This window comes from Zingiber officinale, chromosome 5B (assembly GCF_018446385.1).
Source record: "Zingiber officinale cultivar Zhangliang chromosome 5B, Zo_v1.1, whole genome shotgun sequence".
Classification (NCBI taxonomy): Eukaryota; Viridiplantae; Streptophyta; class Magnoliopsida; order Zingiberales; family Zingiberaceae; genus Zingiber; species Zingiber officinale.
The window spans coordinates 90,767,463-90,789,661 of record NC_055995.1 but is presented as its reverse complement, the minus strand read 5'-3'; the positions used below and the strand labels follow the sequence as shown (position 1 = coordinate 90,789,661).

General features: G+C 37.7%; 2 protein-coding genes across 3 annotated transcripts; both read right to left on the bottom strand.

The window, feature by feature from the left end:
- Positions 1 to 2,435: 2,435 nt before the first annotated feature.
- On the bottom strand, positions 2,436 to 7,764 carry LOC121984965 (nuclear transport factor 2-like). 2 transcript variants are annotated; one of them, XM_042538165.1, is made up of 9 exons: positions 7,423 to 7,764; positions 7,159 to 7,293; positions 5,927 to 6,233; positions 4,016 to 4,278; positions 3,760 to 3,940; positions 3,412 to 3,533; positions 3,265 to 3,330; positions 2,842 to 2,917; positions 2,436 to 2,760 (listed from the first exon to the last, which is right to left on the bottom strand). In XM_042538165.1, exons 1-9 carry the CDS (start codon positions 7,459 to 7,461, stop codon positions 2,597 to 2,599), a joined length of 1,353 nt encoding a protein of 450 aa, XP_042394099.1. In that variant the 5' UTR covers positions 7,462 to 7,764; the 3' UTR covers positions 2,436 to 2,596. The 2 variants fall into 2 exon arrangements, with proteins under 2 accessions (XP_042394099.1, XP_042394100.1); XM_042538166.1 differs by having other exon boundaries at positions 4,016 to 4,272.
- A 10,089-nt stretch (positions 7,765 to 17,853) lies between these two features.
- On the bottom strand, positions 17,854 to 19,377 carry LOC121987617 (GATA transcription factor 4-like). Its single transcript, XM_042541367.1, has 2 exons — positions 18,778 to 19,377; positions 17,854 to 18,692 (listed from the first exon to the last, which is right to left on the bottom strand). The coding sequence occupies exons 1-2, from the start codon at positions 19,051 to 19,053 to the stop codon at positions 18,222 to 18,224; spliced, it is 747 nt and encodes a 248-aa protein (XP_042397301.1). The 5' UTR covers positions 19,054 to 19,377; the 3' UTR covers positions 17,854 to 18,221.
- Between the last annotated feature and the right edge of the window lie 2,822 nt (positions 19,378 to 22,199).

Below are 22,199 nucleotides of genomic sequence, written 5' to 3'. Positions count from 1 at the left end.
CTCTTAATTTATTATCCGAATATAAAAATAAACCGGAATCGATACTACCGCTAGTTGAAGAAAATCTTGATAATTGTGTTTGAGAACGGTCGAGTCCATATTCCGTCGGATGCTTCGTTTCTACATGTCGTTTCAACGACCCATAGCCGCCGCTGAAGCATTGCAGTGCTTACATTTTGCACGCATTTCTCCCGACGGAAGAGTGACTTCTCAAAATGTTTAGTGAAAATAGAAGACTTTAGAGGAGGAAGTTCTCGAACCTTAGAAATAATTGCATCGGTACTTCCTTGTGTTTCGGGTGTCGGATTCGGAAGATGCTTGATCTCATCATCGGTGGATTGAATGTTGGGGTCCTCCTCCCGCGGATTCATTATTTGCTTTCCCTTCCGAGCTCGAGATGATGCACCTCCGCGACCTCCTTCCATTGTAATTGAAAATTGGAAACGAAAGCGTGTAGAGATTAGAGAATACGAAAATGAGATTAAGAATAGATAAGATGTGTGTGAAAAATGATGAAATGAGCTCTCTATTTATAGAGTTTTGATAGTAACAGACACTAAATCATAGCCATTGATTAAAAAACGATCAAATGATCGTAATCGTTGAAAAAAAATATCCAAAAAAATCCTTCCAACGACTACGAACCGCCGGTTAACCGGTGGTTCAAAACCGACAGTTCCAACGGCTATGAACCGCCCTGAACCGCCGGTTCAACCCGCCGGTTAACCGACGGTTCGCCGGTTTTACAGCCAATGAACCGGAACCGACTCAGAAGTTGCCGGACCGGTTCCGGTTCAACCCGGCGAACCGGGTCAACAGGCAACCGGCCCGGCAACTTGCCGGGCCGGTTCCGGTTCGACCCGGCGAACCAGGTCAACGGGCCGGTGGCCTATTGACCCGGTTACGGGCCCGGGTCGGGTCCGGGCCAAATCTGACCTGGGGTCGGGTCTAGTTGTCGCCTGATGGAGTTCAGAACGACAGATCTACCCTGATAAATCTGGGGCTGTGGGCCACGATCGCCAACGCCGTCATCCGGGCTGCTTTCTGTTTTCCTCTTACGTTATTTCTTTATTTGATCGTAAATTCGACGAGCTGCAACTCCTCAATGTCGTTGGATAACATAAGGCCTAGCTTCGCCCTCGGTGATAGTGGCACCAATAAGACAACACTGACATCAACATAAGTCGTCAATTTCCAGCCAGGGTACTTATCTAGCGTGATTAATTTTAGTATGTTGTCAATTCCAGCCAGTATTTACCTAGTGTGATTAAGTTTAGAAAGTTTGGTTGTGATTGTCAAGTCATTTTGGCGCTTTTCTAGGATAAAATTTATTTACTAGTCGGTGAAACCTTTTGTGTGGGCCGGATCAACTATCTTTAAAATTAATCGAGTTAAAAAATAGATATTTATTTATAAAAATAATAATAATAATAATAATTCAGGTGTAGTTTCATCCCATTAATCTTGAACATAGATAATCTTTCACGATTCGTCGATCAAATAAATACGAAATACAATTTATGATGCTATCACTATAGATCTGGGGCTCAAAGCTAGTAGCTAGGTTCCTGCTCTCCCTCGTGCACTGATCGCTACTCGGATTAATAGTAATTCATGATTTACCTCCCTTCATATAATTTGAGTATAATTTGAGTATAGACTGTAAAAATCATCTAGATGAATATTATCACCTTTTGTCATCTATTGGAATTGGAACTAATTTTTATAATAAGTCATTACCACCACACTTATGTAGACGATGTTGCCTTATTTCTTAGTGAATGGTGGAAAATTTTTATGAGAACGATCCAATGATCTCCAGAATTATTCTACATAAGCTAAATATTTAATGTCAACTAAAAAAAAAAACTAATCTTGAAAATATACTAATAAATCTAAAGCATAATTAATGTGTACTTAAAACTGACCTGCATAATCTTCGTCCCTATTAAAATTCAAACTCTAATCTAAGTATTTTATCGCTATACCTGTATACTATATCTTGAGGATGATATTTCCTAATTTCTGGTTGATTGATTGAGCAACTAAACTAAGACGACTAATCTTGAAAGTAAACGATATTTTCTTAGTTCGTCCACAGAATAAATCCGATACACAATTTATAAATAATCAGAGGCTAATTTTCAGAATATTCATACCTATTAAAATATATGCCCCAAGTACTTGATACTGACAGTTGCTCCAATAGTCTTGGATCAATTATTAAAGAGTATAAAATGCTACTTCGTTGACTAACCTCCATGCTCAAAAAACTACCGTACTAGAATAAATGTCCTCTGTGATTTAGAGTGTGTGAGGCTGTTAAGTGATGAGTTAACTTTTTTTTTTCCTCCAAATGTTGCCTCATTTCTTGCTGATTGAGCAACAAAACTAAATCGGGGAGAAAAGAGCAAAAGGATCTTCTACATGCAATATAATCGAAAATGTCATCTCACGAAATAGGAATCATTAATTACACTCCAGATAAGTAGCATACAAATAATATACTTGGAATTGCTGAAGAGGAGAAATATACCAGGATACAAAGCAATATTTCCCATGTCATGGGAGCCTAAAGAAGCTAAGACTCGAGCAGCTAGTAACCCCTGTCTTGAACTCGTTGGGGATTGCTATTTCCTCTGGACCGACTTGTATAGTCCCTCTCGTTGCCGTCTTGCCTGCTGCTACCTTGCCCGAAAATCCGGCCACCAAATCGCCCTCGGGAGGGCTCTGAGGGGTAACCTCTGCCTCTGCCTCTTTCTGACGTAAAAGAAGGGAAGCGAGTAAAGCTTTTAGTGAACGATTAAGAGAGGATCTTGTCAAACAATTTAATGAACTTACTTCCACGTGAAACACCGCTATTAGGTCTTCTCCCCTCGGCATGAATCAACCTCCCATTTATCTGTACTGGAGATGCCTGCAAATGAGAAGTCAAACAAGAGTTTTGGAGACGGTCTTCGAATAAAGATGGCTGAAAACTATCTAAGCTAAACCTAGCTGAATACACAATAATGAAAGATGAAGAAAAAGTTACAGATAAGCAACAAAGATTTAGGGGGCAGTTTTGATATTAATTAAATCTGGAAGCATTTAGAAAAAATTATTAAACATTGGGAGCATTTTGTAAATTACCCATAAAGGAAAGGAGCGTTAACTGTTCAGTCAATATTTCGATTATCGTTTCTTACAGCAAATTAAATTCAGACTAAAGGAAGATGACGTTCTCACAGTAAATTAAATTCAAACTAGAGGAAGATTACAAACCTTAAGTGCATTTTGTACACCGATGGCATCTTCATATTCAATGAAAGCATAAAAAACATCAGATTCCTGAAATTTTACGTGTATGTAAAGTAAGTAACCCAAAATATAGAAATCAAACAGTACGACAAGCTTTCAGTGCAATCTTACCTTGCGGCTTCTGATAGAAACACCTTCTGGTCTTAGTTTACCAAAGTGCTTGAAGGCTTGTTCAAGGTCTGAAATTGAAATGGATGAAGGAAGATTTCCAACATAGACAGATTTTGTATCACCTGAGATGGAAACATATCATCAAAAAAGGTAAAAATAGACCCATAACAGATAGTAAAAAGAAAGGAGTCGATATCAAGTAATCACTGCATGGCAGTTGCTAGATAGTTTCATAATGTTGGATGTATTTTGGTTAAAAATCAGAGAACTGAATTTTTTATTTGCAAAGTAAAATATTGAGGGATGCAATTGTCAAAAAGAAAAATACAAAAGAAATGAAAGGAAAACCTTCATCTTCAACTAGTAAAGCCTCCTCAATTGACTCAGAGCCGGGTTTCTCAGGATTAATAGCCGGCTGTGATTGCTGGGGAATTTGATGCGAGGAATGAGCACGGTCTGAACCAACTTGAGAGGCTTTGGCAATAGTCGTTGGATGGTGCATGGGTAAACCAGATTGGCCTTTTGCAAGCTGAAACACAAATAACATCAGCTACCTATGGAATTCCATGCAAAAAATATACGAGAAGGGAATAATTCAGCATACAATAGAGGCATATGTGTGCTTAGTTGGCTCTCCAACAGGCTCTTCAGGAGCAGCAGGAGGTGATGGCTCTCTTGTGATCTCCAAAGCGACCGGATATGAAGCAGTATCTTGAAGAGGTTCGTCTAATCTTTCATCAGAAACTGAAAGTTGCTGTGGTGCTTCAACAATGTTATAATTCTCCACTGTGTCCTTTTCTTCCACATGAACTGGAGGCGCTAAGTCCTGAGCCTGTGCTTCTCCCGGCATGTAATCAGGGACTGACACTAGAAAGAAATCATTAAATAGACAAGCATAGAAGTAATCTTTGTAACCTAAAAAGGATATCATAACTGACCATTTAACAAAAGTGCTTTCCAGATGAAAAAAAAAAAAAGATGCAGAAAGTATAGGAGGACCACACTCATTGGTTCATTTGTCAATTAAAATTCATTTTAGAATTTTAGTCCATCCCCACAACTTTGTGATTCTTAATTTTAGCTTAGAAACATATGAAGAAGGAAAATAATTAATAATAGATCTTTGAGTTTAGAGAGAGTTCTTACACAAACTTGTAGAGGGAAATAACTCCAACAATGTAGCTGTTAAATCTACTAACCACCTATATCAAAATGGTAGATGCATCATCTCAATCTCTCCTACTAGTCATCTACCTTTACTGTGTGTAGGTTATATTACAAGTAGCATATGTAGCTACTCCATTCTATTGTTTCTAACTAGGCTTTCCTAGATCTCCCTCTGCCTATCAAAATAGACTGAAGGCATCAAATCAATACAAACAGAATCTCAGGTCCAATTCTAACAACTTCATGCTTAAGGGATATTTTCCTATTTTAACCTAAATAGGAATTAAGACCTAACTAAGGCATTTGAAATGAAAATGTTATGCCTACATACAGAAAGCTACAAGGGCACTTAAAAACAAAATAATTAATCTTTTCAATGATTCCCCAATATTGTTAATGAACTAAGCTCGTATAGAGAAAAATCAAAATTTTAAGATATCAAATTCGATAAAAAAAAAAAGGATCCTGCAATAATTTAATGGCATGCTATTATTAAATCATTTGCTATTATTAAACAAATAAAACTTCAAGTTGTTTACTTTTAATTGTACACCACTTGATACAGTAGCCAACTAATCAAGATTACCAAATTTAGAAAAGAATATCATATATTCAAGAATTCCAACAAAAATAGAAGTGTCATTTCAACTAGTTAAAAAAGATGATCAAGAGAACTAGAAGATGCATGTATGTTGATGACTTGATATATTAACATAGTTAAAACAGTCTTCTGTATCTCTTAATTCTCACAATGGATTTATTTCTGTAGGATAAGTCCTACCTAAGATTTTGTGTAAACCCTGGCACCACTAAAATATATTGAAGAACGAATAAAAGATTTGCTAAAGAAAGCATGTACTAACATTTTCAAACATTAAAGAACTTCAAAGTTATGTGCCACTTGCATTGAACAATTTGTGAAAATGTAAGTAGCACTCTCCTTTTAATACTCAAAATAGACATTGAAAAAAAAAGACTACATAGTGAAATAAACAGTCTTACATTTCACAGAATGTAGTATACTAACAGTTTTCAAAGTTTATCTAACCCTGAAAAGTATGTACACTAATCAGTTAACACAATCTCAATCATGATAACATTGATGAAATGTCGGCATGCCACATTGTCAATGTAGTCTGTGATTGTTCATATTGTGATAACGATACAGCAAGTAGATTGTTGATATCATAAGGTTTTTCATCAACGAATGTTTAATATTCTTTTTTCCAACAGGCTCCATGAAAGACAAAAACATGCATGCAAAAGAATTTGAGTTCCAAGCAGAGTACAGATTCAATCTTTGAAGGAAAAAAAAAATATTTCTGCCAATTTCCAAACTGAAATTTACTTGTATCAGCTGCAGGACTTGACACGTTCAAATTAGTCTCAAAGTCACCTAGAGGCATCAGGGCTGCAGGGTGCTGATGAATGTGCTCCTCCTCAAGGAAGTGAAAAATGTCATTGAGAACAAAATATCCTTCCTCTTGTGGAGCAAGAAAAAAAGTTTGAACAAATTTCCTCCTAAAGCTATAGTCTTCCAATTGCACATAACCAGAAACCATCACCAAAACTCCACCATTCCAGGACTCCAAGGAATGGGCTGACTTAATCTCTATCCCCTTAAAGTTCAGGCACATGACAAGACGATGAATTTGCTGCAAAATGTTAGCACAATGCTCTTAGCAGTGAAATTTCAATACCTTGCTGATTTAACACACTTGATAAGAAAAATAAATGAAGCAACAAACATATACTTAAAGCTCAACAAACAGATGAGGAATATCGCCCAGGCAAAGATCATTAATTAAATTTTAAAAGCCAAAACACATGAAAAGATTGTGATAGTTTTCATGGGACAGATAATGTCACTTAAGAGTTATGAAGGAAAACTACTTTTGAATTTTCATAAAAGAAAGCTAAAACCATCATTACAAGAAGCCAATAGGTTCAAGTATTTAGCACAGGCTACATGAATTTATCCCATCATCGAACTCCATGCATGGCTATTGGCAATACTGTGACATGGTAGTCCAATACAAACAGAAACTCAGTCCATTGCTCAGGTATATAAAAAAGTATTTATTAAACAGGTATAAAAAATGCATTTATTAACTTAATGAAAATAACGATAATACATCAGCAGGTGTCATTTCTCTCAAAAGCATACAAAATAGTGAAAGCGAGAAAAAAAAAATGATGCGAAATTGTATGCGAGCCACACACACTCACAAAAAATCATTTTGATCTTAAAAACATCCGGTATGATAGGTTAAAAGACCTCGTTATCTTGAACATGCTTCTGTATAAGTGTATAAGTGTGATGATACTTTGCACAAAATCACAGTTTTTAGTCGTATCAAGATAATACGCTTTGTTTTTAATAGGATGGTGTTTTTTTTTCATTCCAAGGGCACTGAGTCGATAACACTAGATTGCCAACTTTGCTTACACTTGATATCTGTTTGTTCCTTTATAATGGTTTGTTACTAGTTCAAGATGTCAGATACGGTAAAAAATATAGGGAAGGAAATTCATCAAAAAAAAAGAGAGGGGAAAATAACTTAGATTCGCTGACATTACCATCATCCCGTTCGCCGATTCTGTGTCAGTCCCATCGAATCGTACCATGGAGCTCAATTCGGTGTAGAACTGGTGAACTAGTTCCGGCTTTTGTTGAAGTATCGGATAGTAGTTCTTCAAGAAATACGCACCAACCTATATCAATAAAAAAACAAGGTAAACAAAAAGGCCGACGGGAAAAAAAAAGAGAGCCAAAGTAGGGATGAGACACTTTGTCGCCCCTTTTATCCCCAAAACGCACTCGATGCCCCCGATTCAATTTACCTGGACCGCATCGACGAGACCCGGGTACACAGAAGCCATCCTTGAGAATGCGAGAAGATCGATCCGCCACTCCTACGCGAAAGAACGAGTCGATCGATCGGAAAACACACTACTGGATTCAGTAGGACGATTCCGGCGGAAAGAACAGAGAAAACGATAGGCGAGGAATCCCGAGAAGAAGACGCTACTGCTTCCGGATTCGATTCCCTTCCTCCTAAAATCACTCCGATCCCGCTTCGCGATTCCTTCCTCGTCGATTGCTCTCCGCCTCTCCTCCCTCCTCTCTCTCTCTCTCTCCGGTTCGCCGCAAGTGGAAAGAGCCAGAGAACGCAACGAGATCTGGAGGCGCAGCGCGAGTTTAAAAAATAAAGGGATTCGCGACACGTCGAGAGAGTCCGTCCCGATAGGGCGACGCCCGCCGTTGGATCTCGGCCCCATGCTCGCCCCAAAAGTGAAACGGCACAAAAAGTGGGATTTCAATGAATAAACTAATGGAAATTTTTAATGAGTTGCTTAAAATATCGGGATACTTTACCAAAAGAAGCCCTGCATAATTGCTATATATCACAATGTATCCCTATTGATTTTTACCAAAAAGGGCTCAGTTCTATTTTTGATTTTGAATAACTATGGATTTTCCGTGGAATCGATAAAAATAAAAATAAAAAAATAACCCGCTGCACAAAGTTTCTATCATACAGATTTTGAGGAAGGATCTATTATATGCAATTTTATCTTTTTTTTATTTTTTTTTTGTAAGAGACTATTTTCAAGATTTGAACTCGTGATTTTTTTTGTCACATGGTAATAATTTTACTATTACGTCAAGACTCTCCTTCTTTTCCGTGGAATCGACCATACTCCAAATTTATAGTTTCAGTAGCTAATTCAAAAGTCGAAGATTCAGTAGACCAGTTGCTTCAATTCAGAAATTCAGTAGCAAAAGACGAAAAGGATAATGGATTGTTAGCTTAAGAAAATTTGATGATAATGGATTGTAATGGATTCAGTAGACTAGTTGCTTCAATTCAGAAATTTATTAGTTAGCTTAAGAGAATTTGATGATAATGGATTGTAATTCTCATCTAGGAAAAAGACGAAAAGGCTAAGAATTCAGCGCATCAAACACCATAATACCATTATATAATGGTCATGCATATTGATTGATGATAAAACTTGCTCTTATGATGTGTCTAAATAAGAGAATCTTATTTCAAAATCTCGACGGGTTATTAAACCTCTGGAATTATAATTTATGCTCCTGGCACAGCGTAATTGGTATTCAGGTGACATAATGTATTTCCTCCCACTTATAAGGCAGCTATATATCTTGATTAACTTAATTGTATTTCACTATGGGATCGATATCTTGGGATGAATGATATCATCTTTGACTATATTTATGTAGGACAAATTATATTAAATTTGCCAAAGTGAAACCATAGACAGAGATGGTATAATATGGATTGTATTTTTGAAATCAAATATTCAATTCTTACCAGCTGATTAATCCTAAAATGGACGGTCTAACCTCATATTTTACCTGCCAAATAAACCTAGAAAGTATGATGACTCAACATCATTAGTAGTTCAATCATCATGGATATACCCTACATGAGAATTGAACCATGGGTCTTTGGGAATGCACTCTATCCGATGCATCGGATAACTATCAATTTCTTTGATTTGTGTATGAATATCAAATCAACTAATGGCTCAACATCATTAGTAGTTCAATAATCATGGATATGTCCTGCATGATAATTGAACCATGGTTCTTTGGGAATACACTCTATTTGATGCCGTAGATAGCTATCAATTTTGTTGATTTATGTGCGAAAACCAAAATCAACTATCGAATCCGTTGATTCGTGCATGAATACCAAAAAGTAATCTTCTAAACCTGATGATTCGAAAAAGAATATCATGAAATAGGAAAATAACGGCTTAACCTAAAATAAGATTATTCAAAACTACCTTCAAAATATGAAACATGGCACTTATATAAAACCACATGAAGAAAGGAAAAATAATCCTCATATGGACCTCAATTATTATATTTTATAGAAAGAAAAAAAAATCTTACTTAAAAAAAAATTTCTTAATAGAAATCTTAATTAATAAAATAGAATATTATCATAGATAAATCCTAAGCGTATCAAAAGTACCCGAAATACTATAAAAATGGGCATTGTCAAAAATAGTAAAAATATGTTCTGAGGTTTGATTGAAGGTCTAAATTATGAATTTTGGGCCCAAAACTTGGTCGTTACAGGTACCCTGTAACAAATGTAGATTTTTAAATTTTGCACGTGTGACAATTGATGAAGCATGATTTCAAATTCTGAGTTAGAAGTTATGACTTCGGTAAGATTGTACTGTCAAATTTGCATTATTACCTCTTTCCAACACACCATGCTCTAGGGCAATGGTGCAACCAGAACGATTGATCTACCTAGGTCGTGGGACACGATCGCTGACATCGATGCCTTCATCTGCCTTCCTCTTTCTCTAACATTTTTTCCTTTCTTTGGTTATAAATCTAAGCTACAACTCCTTCTCAAAGCCATTGGGCCCCCGGGCTAAAGTCTGAGTAACCTAAGACGTGGCTCCGCCCTTGCCTTGGGGGCAATAGATTATGGATTGTAAAATAAAAAAATAAAAAATGATTAACCAGACTGGTAACGTTGAGTCTGGGGTGACCAGCCCGACCGACCTTAAAGGAAATTTTCCACCGGTCACTAGGGTAAATCGGGAAACACTTACTGCGGATGGCTTAGAAGTCCAACATCCCTTAGTTGCACTGTTGTGATTCAATTAAAGTCTCACATTGGGAAGATTTGGGAAAAAAAAATCATGGAGTTAAAAGGATATAGGATATCTCTATTGACATGAGGTCTTTTGGGGAGAGTCCAAGAGCAAAGCCATGAGGGTCTAAGCCCAAAGTGGACAATATCATACCATTATGAAGATATGTGGACATCCTTTGGACACAACAAATGGTATCAAAGCCATGATCCAGACCAGATGTAATGTGGGGCGGCCTTGAACGAAGTTGAGGGTAGGCCTGGAGCTAGTCATGAGTGACCGGATGCTTACGGGGAAGATCCGGAGGGGGTTAAGGTGACTGGATGCTAGCAATGAAGGTCCGAATCATATCAGGGTGACTAGATGCTCACGAGGAGGTTTGGAGCGGATCAGGATAATCGAATGTTCACGGGGAGGCCCGAAGCAAGTCAAGAGTGACTAGTTGCTCACAGGGAGGCCTAAACCATGAGAGTAATGGTGGTCCTTCGTTTGAGGGGAGAATTGCTTGGATTCAATCAATGTCTCACATTAAAAAGATTTGGAAAAGATTATGGGGTTAAAAATGATGTAGGATATTTCCATTGGCATGAGGCCTTTTGGGTAGAGCCCAAGAGCAAAATCATGGGGATTTAGGCCCAAAGTGGATAATATTATGTCATTATGGAGATATGTGGACATCCTTTGGGCACAACATGCATCGTAGCCCGAGGGGCAATAGATTATGGATTGTAGATCTTGGAGGAGGTTGTTGTACCGGTTGCATTCGAGAGAGGGAGAGAGATTTAAATTTTGCATGTGTGACCATCGATAAAGTCTAATTCCGAATCCCTAATTAAAAGTTATAACTTTTGGAAGATTGCACTGTCAAATCCGCATCATTACCTCTTACCAACACACCATGCTCTAGGGCAATGGTAGAGCTAGAACGGTTGATCTACCAGGTTGTGTGCATGATCGTTGACATCGATGCCTTCATCTGATTTCCTCTTTCTCTAACATTTTCCCTTTCTTTGGCTATAAATCTAGACTACACCTCCTTCTCATAGACATTGGACCTCAAAGACGTGACTCAACCTTGCATTGGGGGCAATAGATTATCAATTATAAAATTAAAAAAAAATGATTAATTAAACTAGGTAATGTCGAGTCTAGGGTGATTAATCTAGTCCTAAGGGTAAATCGGAAAGTACTTACGGCCGGTGGTTCAGAACTCCAACATCCCTTAGTGAAAGTCTCATTTAGAGGAAAAATCTCAGTAAATACATCGTAATTGGGAATCAAACTATGATTACATGAGAGACAATTGAGTACTCTTATTGTTGCACAGTAACTCAGGGATAATATATTATGGATTATAGATCTTGGAGGAGATTACTATACTGGTTGCAATGGAGGGAGAGAGATTTACATTGAGAATAATAATCACATTGCATATGGAAATTGAGACTGATGAATCATTGGGTTAATAGACTCAAAGTTAATGGATATAAGTCGATCTACTCTCACATAAGGGCGGAGGTATATGATATTCTATCTAGGCTTGTGTCGTGGTCCATTTGTCTTCATTTAACCATTTAGCTCATTGTTTATTTATCAGCTGTAAATCCCCAAATTGAATTTCACAATTCGTCCAGGAATCCCTTTTTTATATACAGTTATTATCATTGACCAATTAGTCCACGGGACGGTAGCAATTAGAATCTTTTGAAGCTCCTACGGAGAATGAGCTGAGTTAGGATTAAAGTTTTGGCGGACAGGGCGATGTGAGCCCAATGGAACCTGAAGAGACATCAACTTTAATTCGTTCCTCTTCAACTTCTTTAGCTGGTATTAATTTCCACGAATAATAATGTTAAAATAACTGCAGAAATAAATGTGCAGTACCAGTTTATAGTACCTAATTAAATATATTTAAAAGCAAAAATACACAATATAATTTGAAATGCAATTAAAAATGAAAAATAGTATTTAATGACAAATAGTAGCGTTAAGCGGAAAACAACATGCTTCTCCCATCTCAAAACATGTGTCCTTGGAGACGACGGAGCCGACGCGACCTCCGCGCCGCGTCTCTCGCTGCCCTGCGCGCACTTTACCCGACACGCGCAGCGACCGAGTCAACTCGTCTCGACTCAACTCGCCCCCGATCCCACGCCCCCCTAGCTCCTCCCGTCTCGGTAACCGGCGCCGTCGTCTCCCACGACCCCTCCCCGCCCACGTGGCGCCCGCCAGCGCGCGCCTTTCTCGACACCACCGGCGTCCCCGCAGGCGACGCGGTTGGCGGGCCCCCGCACTCGCGTGCGGGCTAGCAGACTCAGCCAGCCTCGTGCACTGTTTTCATGCCCACCACCTGCTCGATCATTTGCCTCCCTCCATTTTTAATACCTTCGATTTCCACACTCGCCCTCCTACTCCTATATATTCACCATGCAACACTTGACTTTGCTTCTCTTAACCGCCAACCGCAAAGCCATGTCTTCTTCTGTTGCTCTACTATTCTTCACTCTCCTTGCAACTCTTTCTCTTCTTCCTCCGTGCCACGCTCGCTCCCTGACGACAGTTCACGCACAGGAGCTAAACAATTGGCACAGGGTTGGTGCACATTGCATGTGATATTAATTCTTCTTCAATAATCTCTACTTATACATCATGTTTAAATCTTTCAGAATCCGGTGGTCATGTCCAAAGCTGGTCGAACTCAAGTCGAGGTGGCTGATGTAAAGGCTGGCATTGCTTCAAGGAGCACTGCAAAGGGGAGCCGGTCTAAGGTTCGAGCGCTGAAGGAGCAACCGAGGTTCGATTTGGATTACGCGGGACCGAGGACACACACACCGTCTCATAACTGATTCTGTATCGGTTGATCGATCGATCGATCGATCGCTATGAGTTTTAAGAAATTTTGTTTTGTTAGATGAACCTTATAAGTTAGGTGCAGGACTGTGTGCATTTTGTTGGTTGCATGCAGTGAATTGATTGACTCTCTTCTCCTCATTGTAAAATACAAGATTGCATACATGAGTAGTGAAATGAGAACCTCTCAAATCTTCTCTGAACATCTCATTTTGAGTGGTTTTTTGGTTGTTAGGAGTTGACGTCTAAAACATCATTTGGGACGACAGTGGCATGTGTTCAAAAGATGTCCCCTCTTGATCCAATAAAACTAGAATTAATAATTTAATGTAGCTCAAAAATATATATAGTTAATGGAGTAGGGGAAGGGACAAACATCCCATTTCCACGTCCAATGGTGTTGTCGATGTGGTGTTGGAGATGGTTAAGATTTTTAAGAATAAAAAAACATTTTTAGCATTTTTAAAAAATATTGAGCCCCATTAAAAACGCTATTTTGATTTTTTTTTTAACCGGTAAAATTAAATATTTACATAGAAGGCAGTTGCGATCCATAACCCCGTCTCGTCACGTGACCGAAGCCATCCTTTTCCTTTCCATTCTGACACAGTTGCGGGCAGCCGAGCCGCATGTCACGTGGTTTCCCAGACTCCCCAATTGTCCAGATGATGAAAAATAATACATGAATCTTAATTTTAGAGTAAAATACCTTTAATCGCGTTTTCTATTCGATTGCATTTTAACTTTTATATTTTTTTAAAAAAATAATATTTATGTCCTTATTTTTTTATTATTTATTAATAATAATTTTAAAGAAGAAAATCATATTAAATTGACCATTATACCTTTAGTAAAAAATCTCATAAAATTCATATATATATCAATATAAATAAAAGAAAAACAAAAAGAGATAATCCGTCAAAAATTTATTTCACCTTCACCAAAGTTAAAAAAAAAGATAGAATTCTTAATTGATAAACTAAAATTAAATGAAGATGGAATAAAATTTATCATTAAAAATCTCTTTTTTATAATTAAAGCTAATTATGTCTTTATCTTTTTTTAATTATTTTTAAATAATAATCTTAAGAGAGAAAAATACATTGAATTAACCATTATATCTTTTGATAAAACTCACAAAATTCACATATGTACCTATACAAACAACAGAAAAGCTGGAGCTCAAAAAAGGATAATTAGCCAAAAAAGTCAATATTCCATCACTCTCACAAAAAAATTTTTTAAAAAAGAGAATTCTAAATTAATGAACAAAAAAACTCTTACTTAATTATATGTTACATTTGATGATGAAAAATAGATTTTTAATAATAAACTTTATTTCATCTTCTTTTGATTTTGATTATATAAGTCAGCTTTAGTAAAAAATCATATTAAATTGATCATTATATCTTTAGTAAAAAATCTCATAAAATTTATACATATATCAATATAAATAGTAAAAAAAATAATCACTTTACAAGAGATATCAGTTAAAAATTTATTTCACCCTTGCCAAAGTAAAAAATGTTAGAACCTTGACGTCCGCTAGAGGGGGGGTGAATAGCGTCTCACCTAAAACTTTACTTCCTATAATGTTAGTGCACAGTGGAATACAAAAGCAAACTAACAAATACAAAAGTTAATCTAAAAACAAGAAGGAAGAAAACAACAAACCAAACACAAACCCTAACACAAGGTGTTTACGTGGTTCGGAGATAACTTGCTCCTACTCCACGGCGTGTCCGTAAGGTGGACGATCCCTCAATCCGTCGGTGGATTAGTCCCCGGCAAACTCCGGCTAGCTCAACCTCCTTGTGGGTGGAGAAACCTCACCACAACTCCAACCAAGATCTCTTGGCAGACAAAGATCTCTTGAGCACAAGTAGACTACTAATTAAACTTTAACCAAGTCCAATTTCGTCACCTTGGCCGGCCATACCAAGCTCCTTCTTATAGAGCTTGGAACAAATCAGAACCTGATTTGCTCGTTACCAGTCGACTGGTCCTTGCACCAGTCGACTGGTGCCAGCCCAACAGCTATCTCAACGGCTCTGCTACAGTGCATCAGTCGACTGATCCATCACCAGTCGACTGCTACAGTGCACTACAGTACGCTACAGTAACTGCTACGGTGTCGCTACAGTACCCTGAAACTAAGGTTTTACTCCAAGTACAATCTCTCATGCACTCGTATCCTCACGACTCATTTGACTCTTCTTTGCAGCCTTGACATTTTGCCTTCAAACCTACTTCCTTTGGCTCTCGTCCCTCGGATGCATCCAAGCCCGCGACTTGTCCCCAATGCCATCCTTCGCGTATGCCTCGAAGTCGCTTCCCTCGGCCATTGTCTTTGCTGCCTTGTCTACGGTCCCTCGAATGCTCCATCCTTCACCGGACCCGAAGCCGTCAACCTGAGTCATATGTGTCACCTACAGTCCTGCACAACTCAAGTACACAAATCAAATAACAAGGGTAAACCTAACTTAAACCCTTTGCCCAAACACCAAAACACATGGTCCCGCGGACCATTGAGATTGCTCCAACAAAAAAGAGATAAATTCTAAATTGATAAACTAAAATTAAATGAAGATGGAATAAAATTAATCATTAAAAATATTTTTTTTATCATCAAATGTGATAGACAATGAATAAAAGATAATTGTGCCTTTATATTTTTAATAATTTTTCAATAATAATTTTAAGAGAGAAAAACATATTGAATTTACCATTATATCTTTTGATGAAAACTCTCACAAAATTCATAAAAATCATTTAAATCTCACAAAATCAAAAAAGAGTCATAATTCTGAATTAATGAACCAAAATACTCCTACATAATTGTATGCTACTTTTGATGATGAGAAAATATTTTTCAATGATGAACTTTATTTCATCTTCTTTTAATTTTGATTCATCAATTTTTGATTTGGTGAGAGTGATAGAATGAGTTTCTGCTTAGTTACCCATTTCAGAGTGAGAGTTGCTACTTTTATGTTGTTTATACTGGTATATGTATAAATTTTTTAAGGATTTTTATCGAAAAAGATAATAGTCAATTCAATATATTTTTCCCTTTTATTATTATTAAAAAATGATAAAAATAATAAAGACATAAGTATCCTTTAAAGATAAAATACTATTAGATATTTATACTTAGGATGCATTTGATTTGGGATTATTTTTGATAACATTAGTTATCCATTTAAAGTTATTAAGGAAATCTTATTTGATTCAAGTAATTGTCAAGTAATGATTCATCTCTGACACATCAGCAAAAGGACCATACAATATGGAATAAACACCTTAGAAAAATGAAAATTTTCTTGATTTCAGGATTAACCAGATTTTTTAACCAAAAATACCCTTAACACTTTTTATAACGGAAATTCAATTTAAACTTAAAAAAAACCGTTAACTAAGAAACACTTAGGGTAAAAAAAAAAACGTAAATTATATAAAAAAGCCTTAACCATAAAAATAAAAAAATAAAAAAACGTAAACTTCAAAAAAAAAAAAAAAACACACGTAAACTTCAAAAACAAAAAAAAAAAAAAGAAAACCTAAACTTAAAAAAAAACCTAAACTTAAAAAAAACAAAATGCAAAAATGGAGAGAAGAGTAAAGTTAAAATAAATTAAATAATAAAGTTGAAAAGGGTAAAAAATAATAAGTATAGTTAATTTTATAATATAGTAAAATATTGAATTAGATTATATATTAAAAATTTTAAATAAATAAACTTTCATTTCATTATTTATGTTGAATCAAATAACATTAGTTTATATTTTAATTCTCATAATTTTAATTATGTGATTATACATGATAACTTAATTAAATATATCCCTAATTTTATTACCGATTGGATGCCACCAAAATTTTCAATGATCAAATAATCAAATAAATCCTAAAGTACTCACCTCTCCGCGGTTAACATTCCAACATTTTCTTTCCACCTAAGGAAATTAGTTCTGAACCGTAATTTAAAATTGATCCGTAGATATTTAATTAATTGTGAAAACCACTTTACTATTGCTCAGCAATATTATTGGAGAAAACAAAAATTTAAAATCGTCACCTACTTATCCTAACAAAATGATCTTTTGCATACGAAAGATTATATATCTAACGAGATAATTTGGACCTATTAAAACAATATCACTCAGTTAAATACTAACTATAGATATCTTAATCTGATTAATGCAATAAAAAAAATGATATTACTTATCTTAAATAGTCTAATATTACTGATCCCATGGCATCCTATTATAAGATATAGATATAAAAATCATCTCAATATGAAGCAAAAGATATCATTTATTCCAAATAACTCAATATCATCGACCCATTGATGTAATATAGACAGATAAATCATAAAGGATATTTTACCCTAACAAACCAAAATTCATACATCACATTTTGTATCTTAATTATGTTTATTGTAATAAAAAATGAGTATCTTAATTATATTTATTGTAATAAAAAATGATTACGCTTAGATTATATGAAGAGAAATAAATCACGAAATCAATTTATAGTCGACCACTAAGTGACTAAATGATAGGAAGAGGTTTTTTTTTTCCCTAAGAGAATGCGTCTATAGAAAATTAATTTTTATTGTCACCCTCTAGTCAATTGAACATCTTGTAGGGATACATTTTAATATTTATTATAATAAAAGATAATTATATTCATCCAGATATTTTTTATAATTCGTCTATAAATTATATGAGAAAAAATAAATTATGAAACCAACCTATAATCGGCTAAATTTAATAACAGGGAAAGAGATTTTTTTTTTCTGCACATATTGACAATTTATCCATTATAATAAATTTGTCACGTATCTTCCAAAACTAAAATCCACGACGACCATGTTTATTGATTCTAATTCAAATTGTCATCACCGTTTGATAGGTGAACAACACTTATCGATCGAATTGGAAGTCCAATTTATAGGAAACTTTTTGTCATAATGGCAAATTAATTGAGAAGATTAAGATTTTATTTCGTAAACCGTTTTCTTAATTAATTGACGAGACCGGGTTTAAATACCGCCGGAAGTTCGGCATCGGCAAGCGGTCGGCGGCACTGTCGTCGAACAGGATTTCTGTCCGTGCGGCGGAGGAAGGGTCTGGGTTGCTCTACGGGCGGAGGAGCTCCTTCTGGCGCCGTAGCTCCATGACCTTGCGGTGGGAGTTAGAGTGCTGCGTCAGGACGAAGGTGGGGCTCGCCGCCGGCCGGTACTCCGGCACAAGCCGCCCAGATTTGTACCTCACCCCGCACGCGTTGCACAGCGTCTTCGGCCCCAGCGGCCCCGTCCGCCACTGTGGCGTGCTCTCGGATTCGCAGTGCGTGCAGCTCCGCGGGGACGCCACGCTGGCCTTCTTCGGCCGCCCGGCGCCGTCCGAAGAAAATTCGACGGAGGACGAGGACGACGATAGCGAATTCATCGCCAGGGAGGGCCAGCGGGGACGCTTGCTCCTGGCGCTTTTCCCGACTTCTGGCTTCTTCCCCACGCAGGATGGCGGCGGCGGCGCCGGTTCGACGTCGGAGAAAGAAGATTCCTCCATGAACCGAGACAGCCACTCGAGCTCCGCCTCGTCCTCGCATTGCTGTACCAGATCACAAAAACACCTCCGTTAACCACCAATTCCTCTACCAAAATCACAAACACTCAACCTTCGTTTCCTTTCTCACCGGAATAGAAAGATCGAACGAGCTCTGCGCCCCCTCAAAGACAGAAGACAACAAGCTGCTTCCGGCGACGGCGGACTTCTCAGGCGCAGAGTAAAAACTGCTGTTACAGTTAACAGAAGCGGAGAAGAAATCCTGGCCGCAGAAGGACGCAAATTGGTCGGCGTCGGAGGCGGCGACCATAAAAGAGCCATTTTGATTCGGCGGCGGAATAAGAGAGGCAACAACAGAGGTGGTGGAACAAGAAACCGCCATTGACACCTCCCACTCCGTCGCCATGATTCGAGCACACAACAAACACAATTTCGACTCGGAATTGGCGACGGAGTGTGAGGGAGTAATTAATAGAACCGGATTGGATTGGATTGGATTGTGGGCATCAAAAGGGCAGCGTGTCTGATGGACTGCCTGTATCCTCTTCGCTCATCTCCGCCACCACCGCCTCCGCTCGACCTTCCTCGCTCTTTAAAGCGGAGGCGTGTTGTTGCTGTCGTCGCCCACTCCTCCTCTCGCTCTCTCTCTCTTTCTCGCTGTCACCGGTAATAATTTGGTAATCGCCATGTGAGTTGCGGGAAGAAGAACCTTGCCGCCTGCGATCGCAAAAGACAGGAGAGGAAATTACATAAAAGAGTGAGTTTAATTAAATTATAATTAAATAATATAATTTATGATTAACATAAATACAATATCAGCATCGACAAGTCGCACTCACCTCTGTTCCTTACTTGTACCGTACGTGGGGTTTATCCCACGGCGGTCTCACGTGAGGTGGAGGTTCTGTCACGTTTCCGCTCGTGGCCTCTCCGGGGACGCCGGCACCTGACATGCATGCAATAATGAGATTAATTAATATTAATCATACTTTTTTTTGTTTGACCAAAATAGTGAACGCACCAACCTGGCGATCGGGGACTGGGGCGGTGAAGTTACCGTCATCGTCAGTTCGTTGTCGGCGGAAGGAAGCAGCGTGGGGCGGGCGCCGCACGTGCCTGTTGCTTTCTCTGCAGCTGCCGACGGAGTCCGCACGCGGACCTCCCAGTCGCCGAACACGTGGCTGTCGCCGACAGTATTAGCTACCAACGCTACTGCATGTACAGATTAATTCCAGGATAGCAAGGCCAGAGTTTCACATACGCGAAAGGAAATAAAAACTATCGAAAAATTTTCATTTCTCTGATTACGAATAAGAGGGATTATATTTCTTTCTTTTATGTACTTCGCAAAAAAAAAAGGAAATAAAAACTATCGAAAAATTTTCATTTCTCTGGTTACGAATAAGAGGGGTTATATTTCTTTCTTTTATGTACTTTGCAAAAAAAAAAAAATTCTTTTCGTTTCTGTTGTTTACCAAATGAATTGATAGATTTATATTCTATGAATAATTTTTTTATTACTTTTGTTTTCGTCTAAATTGGGCGAAAAATAATTCCTTTCCACCCTAACATGCATGTCTATTTCCTATCATCCATAGTTATTGACAATATAAGAAGGTGATAGACAATTACATTTGATGTTCTTTTTCTACCGTCATGTAAGAATGTATACATCGATACAGCGAGAAACTACAGAATAGTACATCGATAGAGCGAGAAGGGCACATGTAGCACTTCCGAAGGACGAGAAGCTGAAGCGAAAGACTGCTCAAGGAGAAGGCTGAAGTTGGATACGTATAAGCTCAACTCTGAAAGGTCGGAGCATCACCCAAGCAATCGGAGGAGAAGCTAGTGGCTGGAGAAGGCGTTGGATAGTCAACAGTTGGATGACTGGTTTGGTCACCCGGATCGTCAAGGCACCCGGACCGTCCGGGCATCCAGACCATCTGGGTGCCGAACAAGCGCCTTATCATAGTGGATCATGTTTAGGGTCCACATCAGTAACAATCCAAGCGCTCGGGTATGAAAAAAATTCTATCTTCCAGCCGTTGCCAAGCCATTGCGTGGAGATAGAATTTGCCTTTCTAGAGATGCCTAGATCACCATCCAGGCATCCCGAGTCCGCCACGTCAGCAATGGATTAAGTTGACCAGAGCACTATAAATAGAGCCCTGGTTCACTTATTTTAAAAACAACACTTACTATACTTTAATTTCCACACTTTGTACTTTCGTTTCTATTCTTCAACGCCTGTACGAGGCTTCTCCACCTCCGAGAATTCGATCATAGAAGGAGATAGTAGTGAACTTTCTTTGTCTTGGAGTAGCAATTTTCTAATTGCAAACCAAGTAAATCCGATTGTCTCGTAATCTTTTTTTATTCCATTCTAATTTGATTAAGTGTTTGTCTATTCTAGACAAAAGATTTGAGAAGAGTACTTTTGTAATTCCAGACAATTCACCTCCTCTCGCATGCTGCATAGCAATAATCGCTATCAGAGTAAGGATACTTCAGAAGAACTAACCGTCGACCGAAGCATACAAGAATTTGCCTGACCAAGCATCTGCCCGTCTAAGTTCAAGGGGGAGTTTGCGACATGGGAAAAGAAAATAGAGGTATTTTTTAAAACATATTTCAATTTATTATTAATAATGAAATATGATTTTGTAGCATCTAAAGATCGGCAAGGAGCCGATAAAGAATAATACTTGTGGACAAAAAGGAGCAAGCTGACTTTGTGGCAAACGACAAAGTAGAATTTCATTTGCTAAGAATTCTACCACTACAAGAAGTTAACTGGATTAGAGCCTACGAGTCAACCAAAGGGCTATAGGAGAAATTCCTAGAGTTACATGAAAGGACCTCGGAGGCCAAACTTACAAGACGAGATTTGCTCCGGAACCAACTTAGCAACCTCAAAATGGAAGGAGGTGAAACAGTGACACATCTACACTCAAGGATCAAGGAGTTGATCACCAGACTCACAAATCTCGGAAAAATTGTAACGAACCAAGATTCGTTAAAGTACGCTTTAAATACATTTCTGAGAACATCCGAGTGGATATCCATAATTGACTCCTTGTACATATCTAAGGACCTCGAGGTGAGTACATTAGAAAATCTATTTTCTACTTTTGAAGTTCATGAATTGAGATATGTAGGCTTAAAAAATAAAGAAGAAAAGACAGCTCAAAACCTAGCACTGAAAGCCAACCAGAAAGGCAAACTAGATTCATACACATCATTCGACAAAGACAAAGCTGCATTTATGGTAAGAAAGTTTAGTAAATTCCTTAAGTCTAATAAGTTTAACAAGTTGCAGGCTAAGAAACTTTCATGAAGAAAACAAAAGATGTGATGCTATAACTATCAAGAAGAAGGGTGCATCGAGGACCACTGCCCAAAATTGAAGGAGCAGGGCAAGAATAAAAGACCAACCTGAAGAAACACAAGAATCTAAAAGCGGCGCGGGACGAATTGTCATCATCAAAGTCAGAAATTGAAGCTTACGTCAGACTTGCACTTATAGCAAATCACCAAGAATTAAACGAC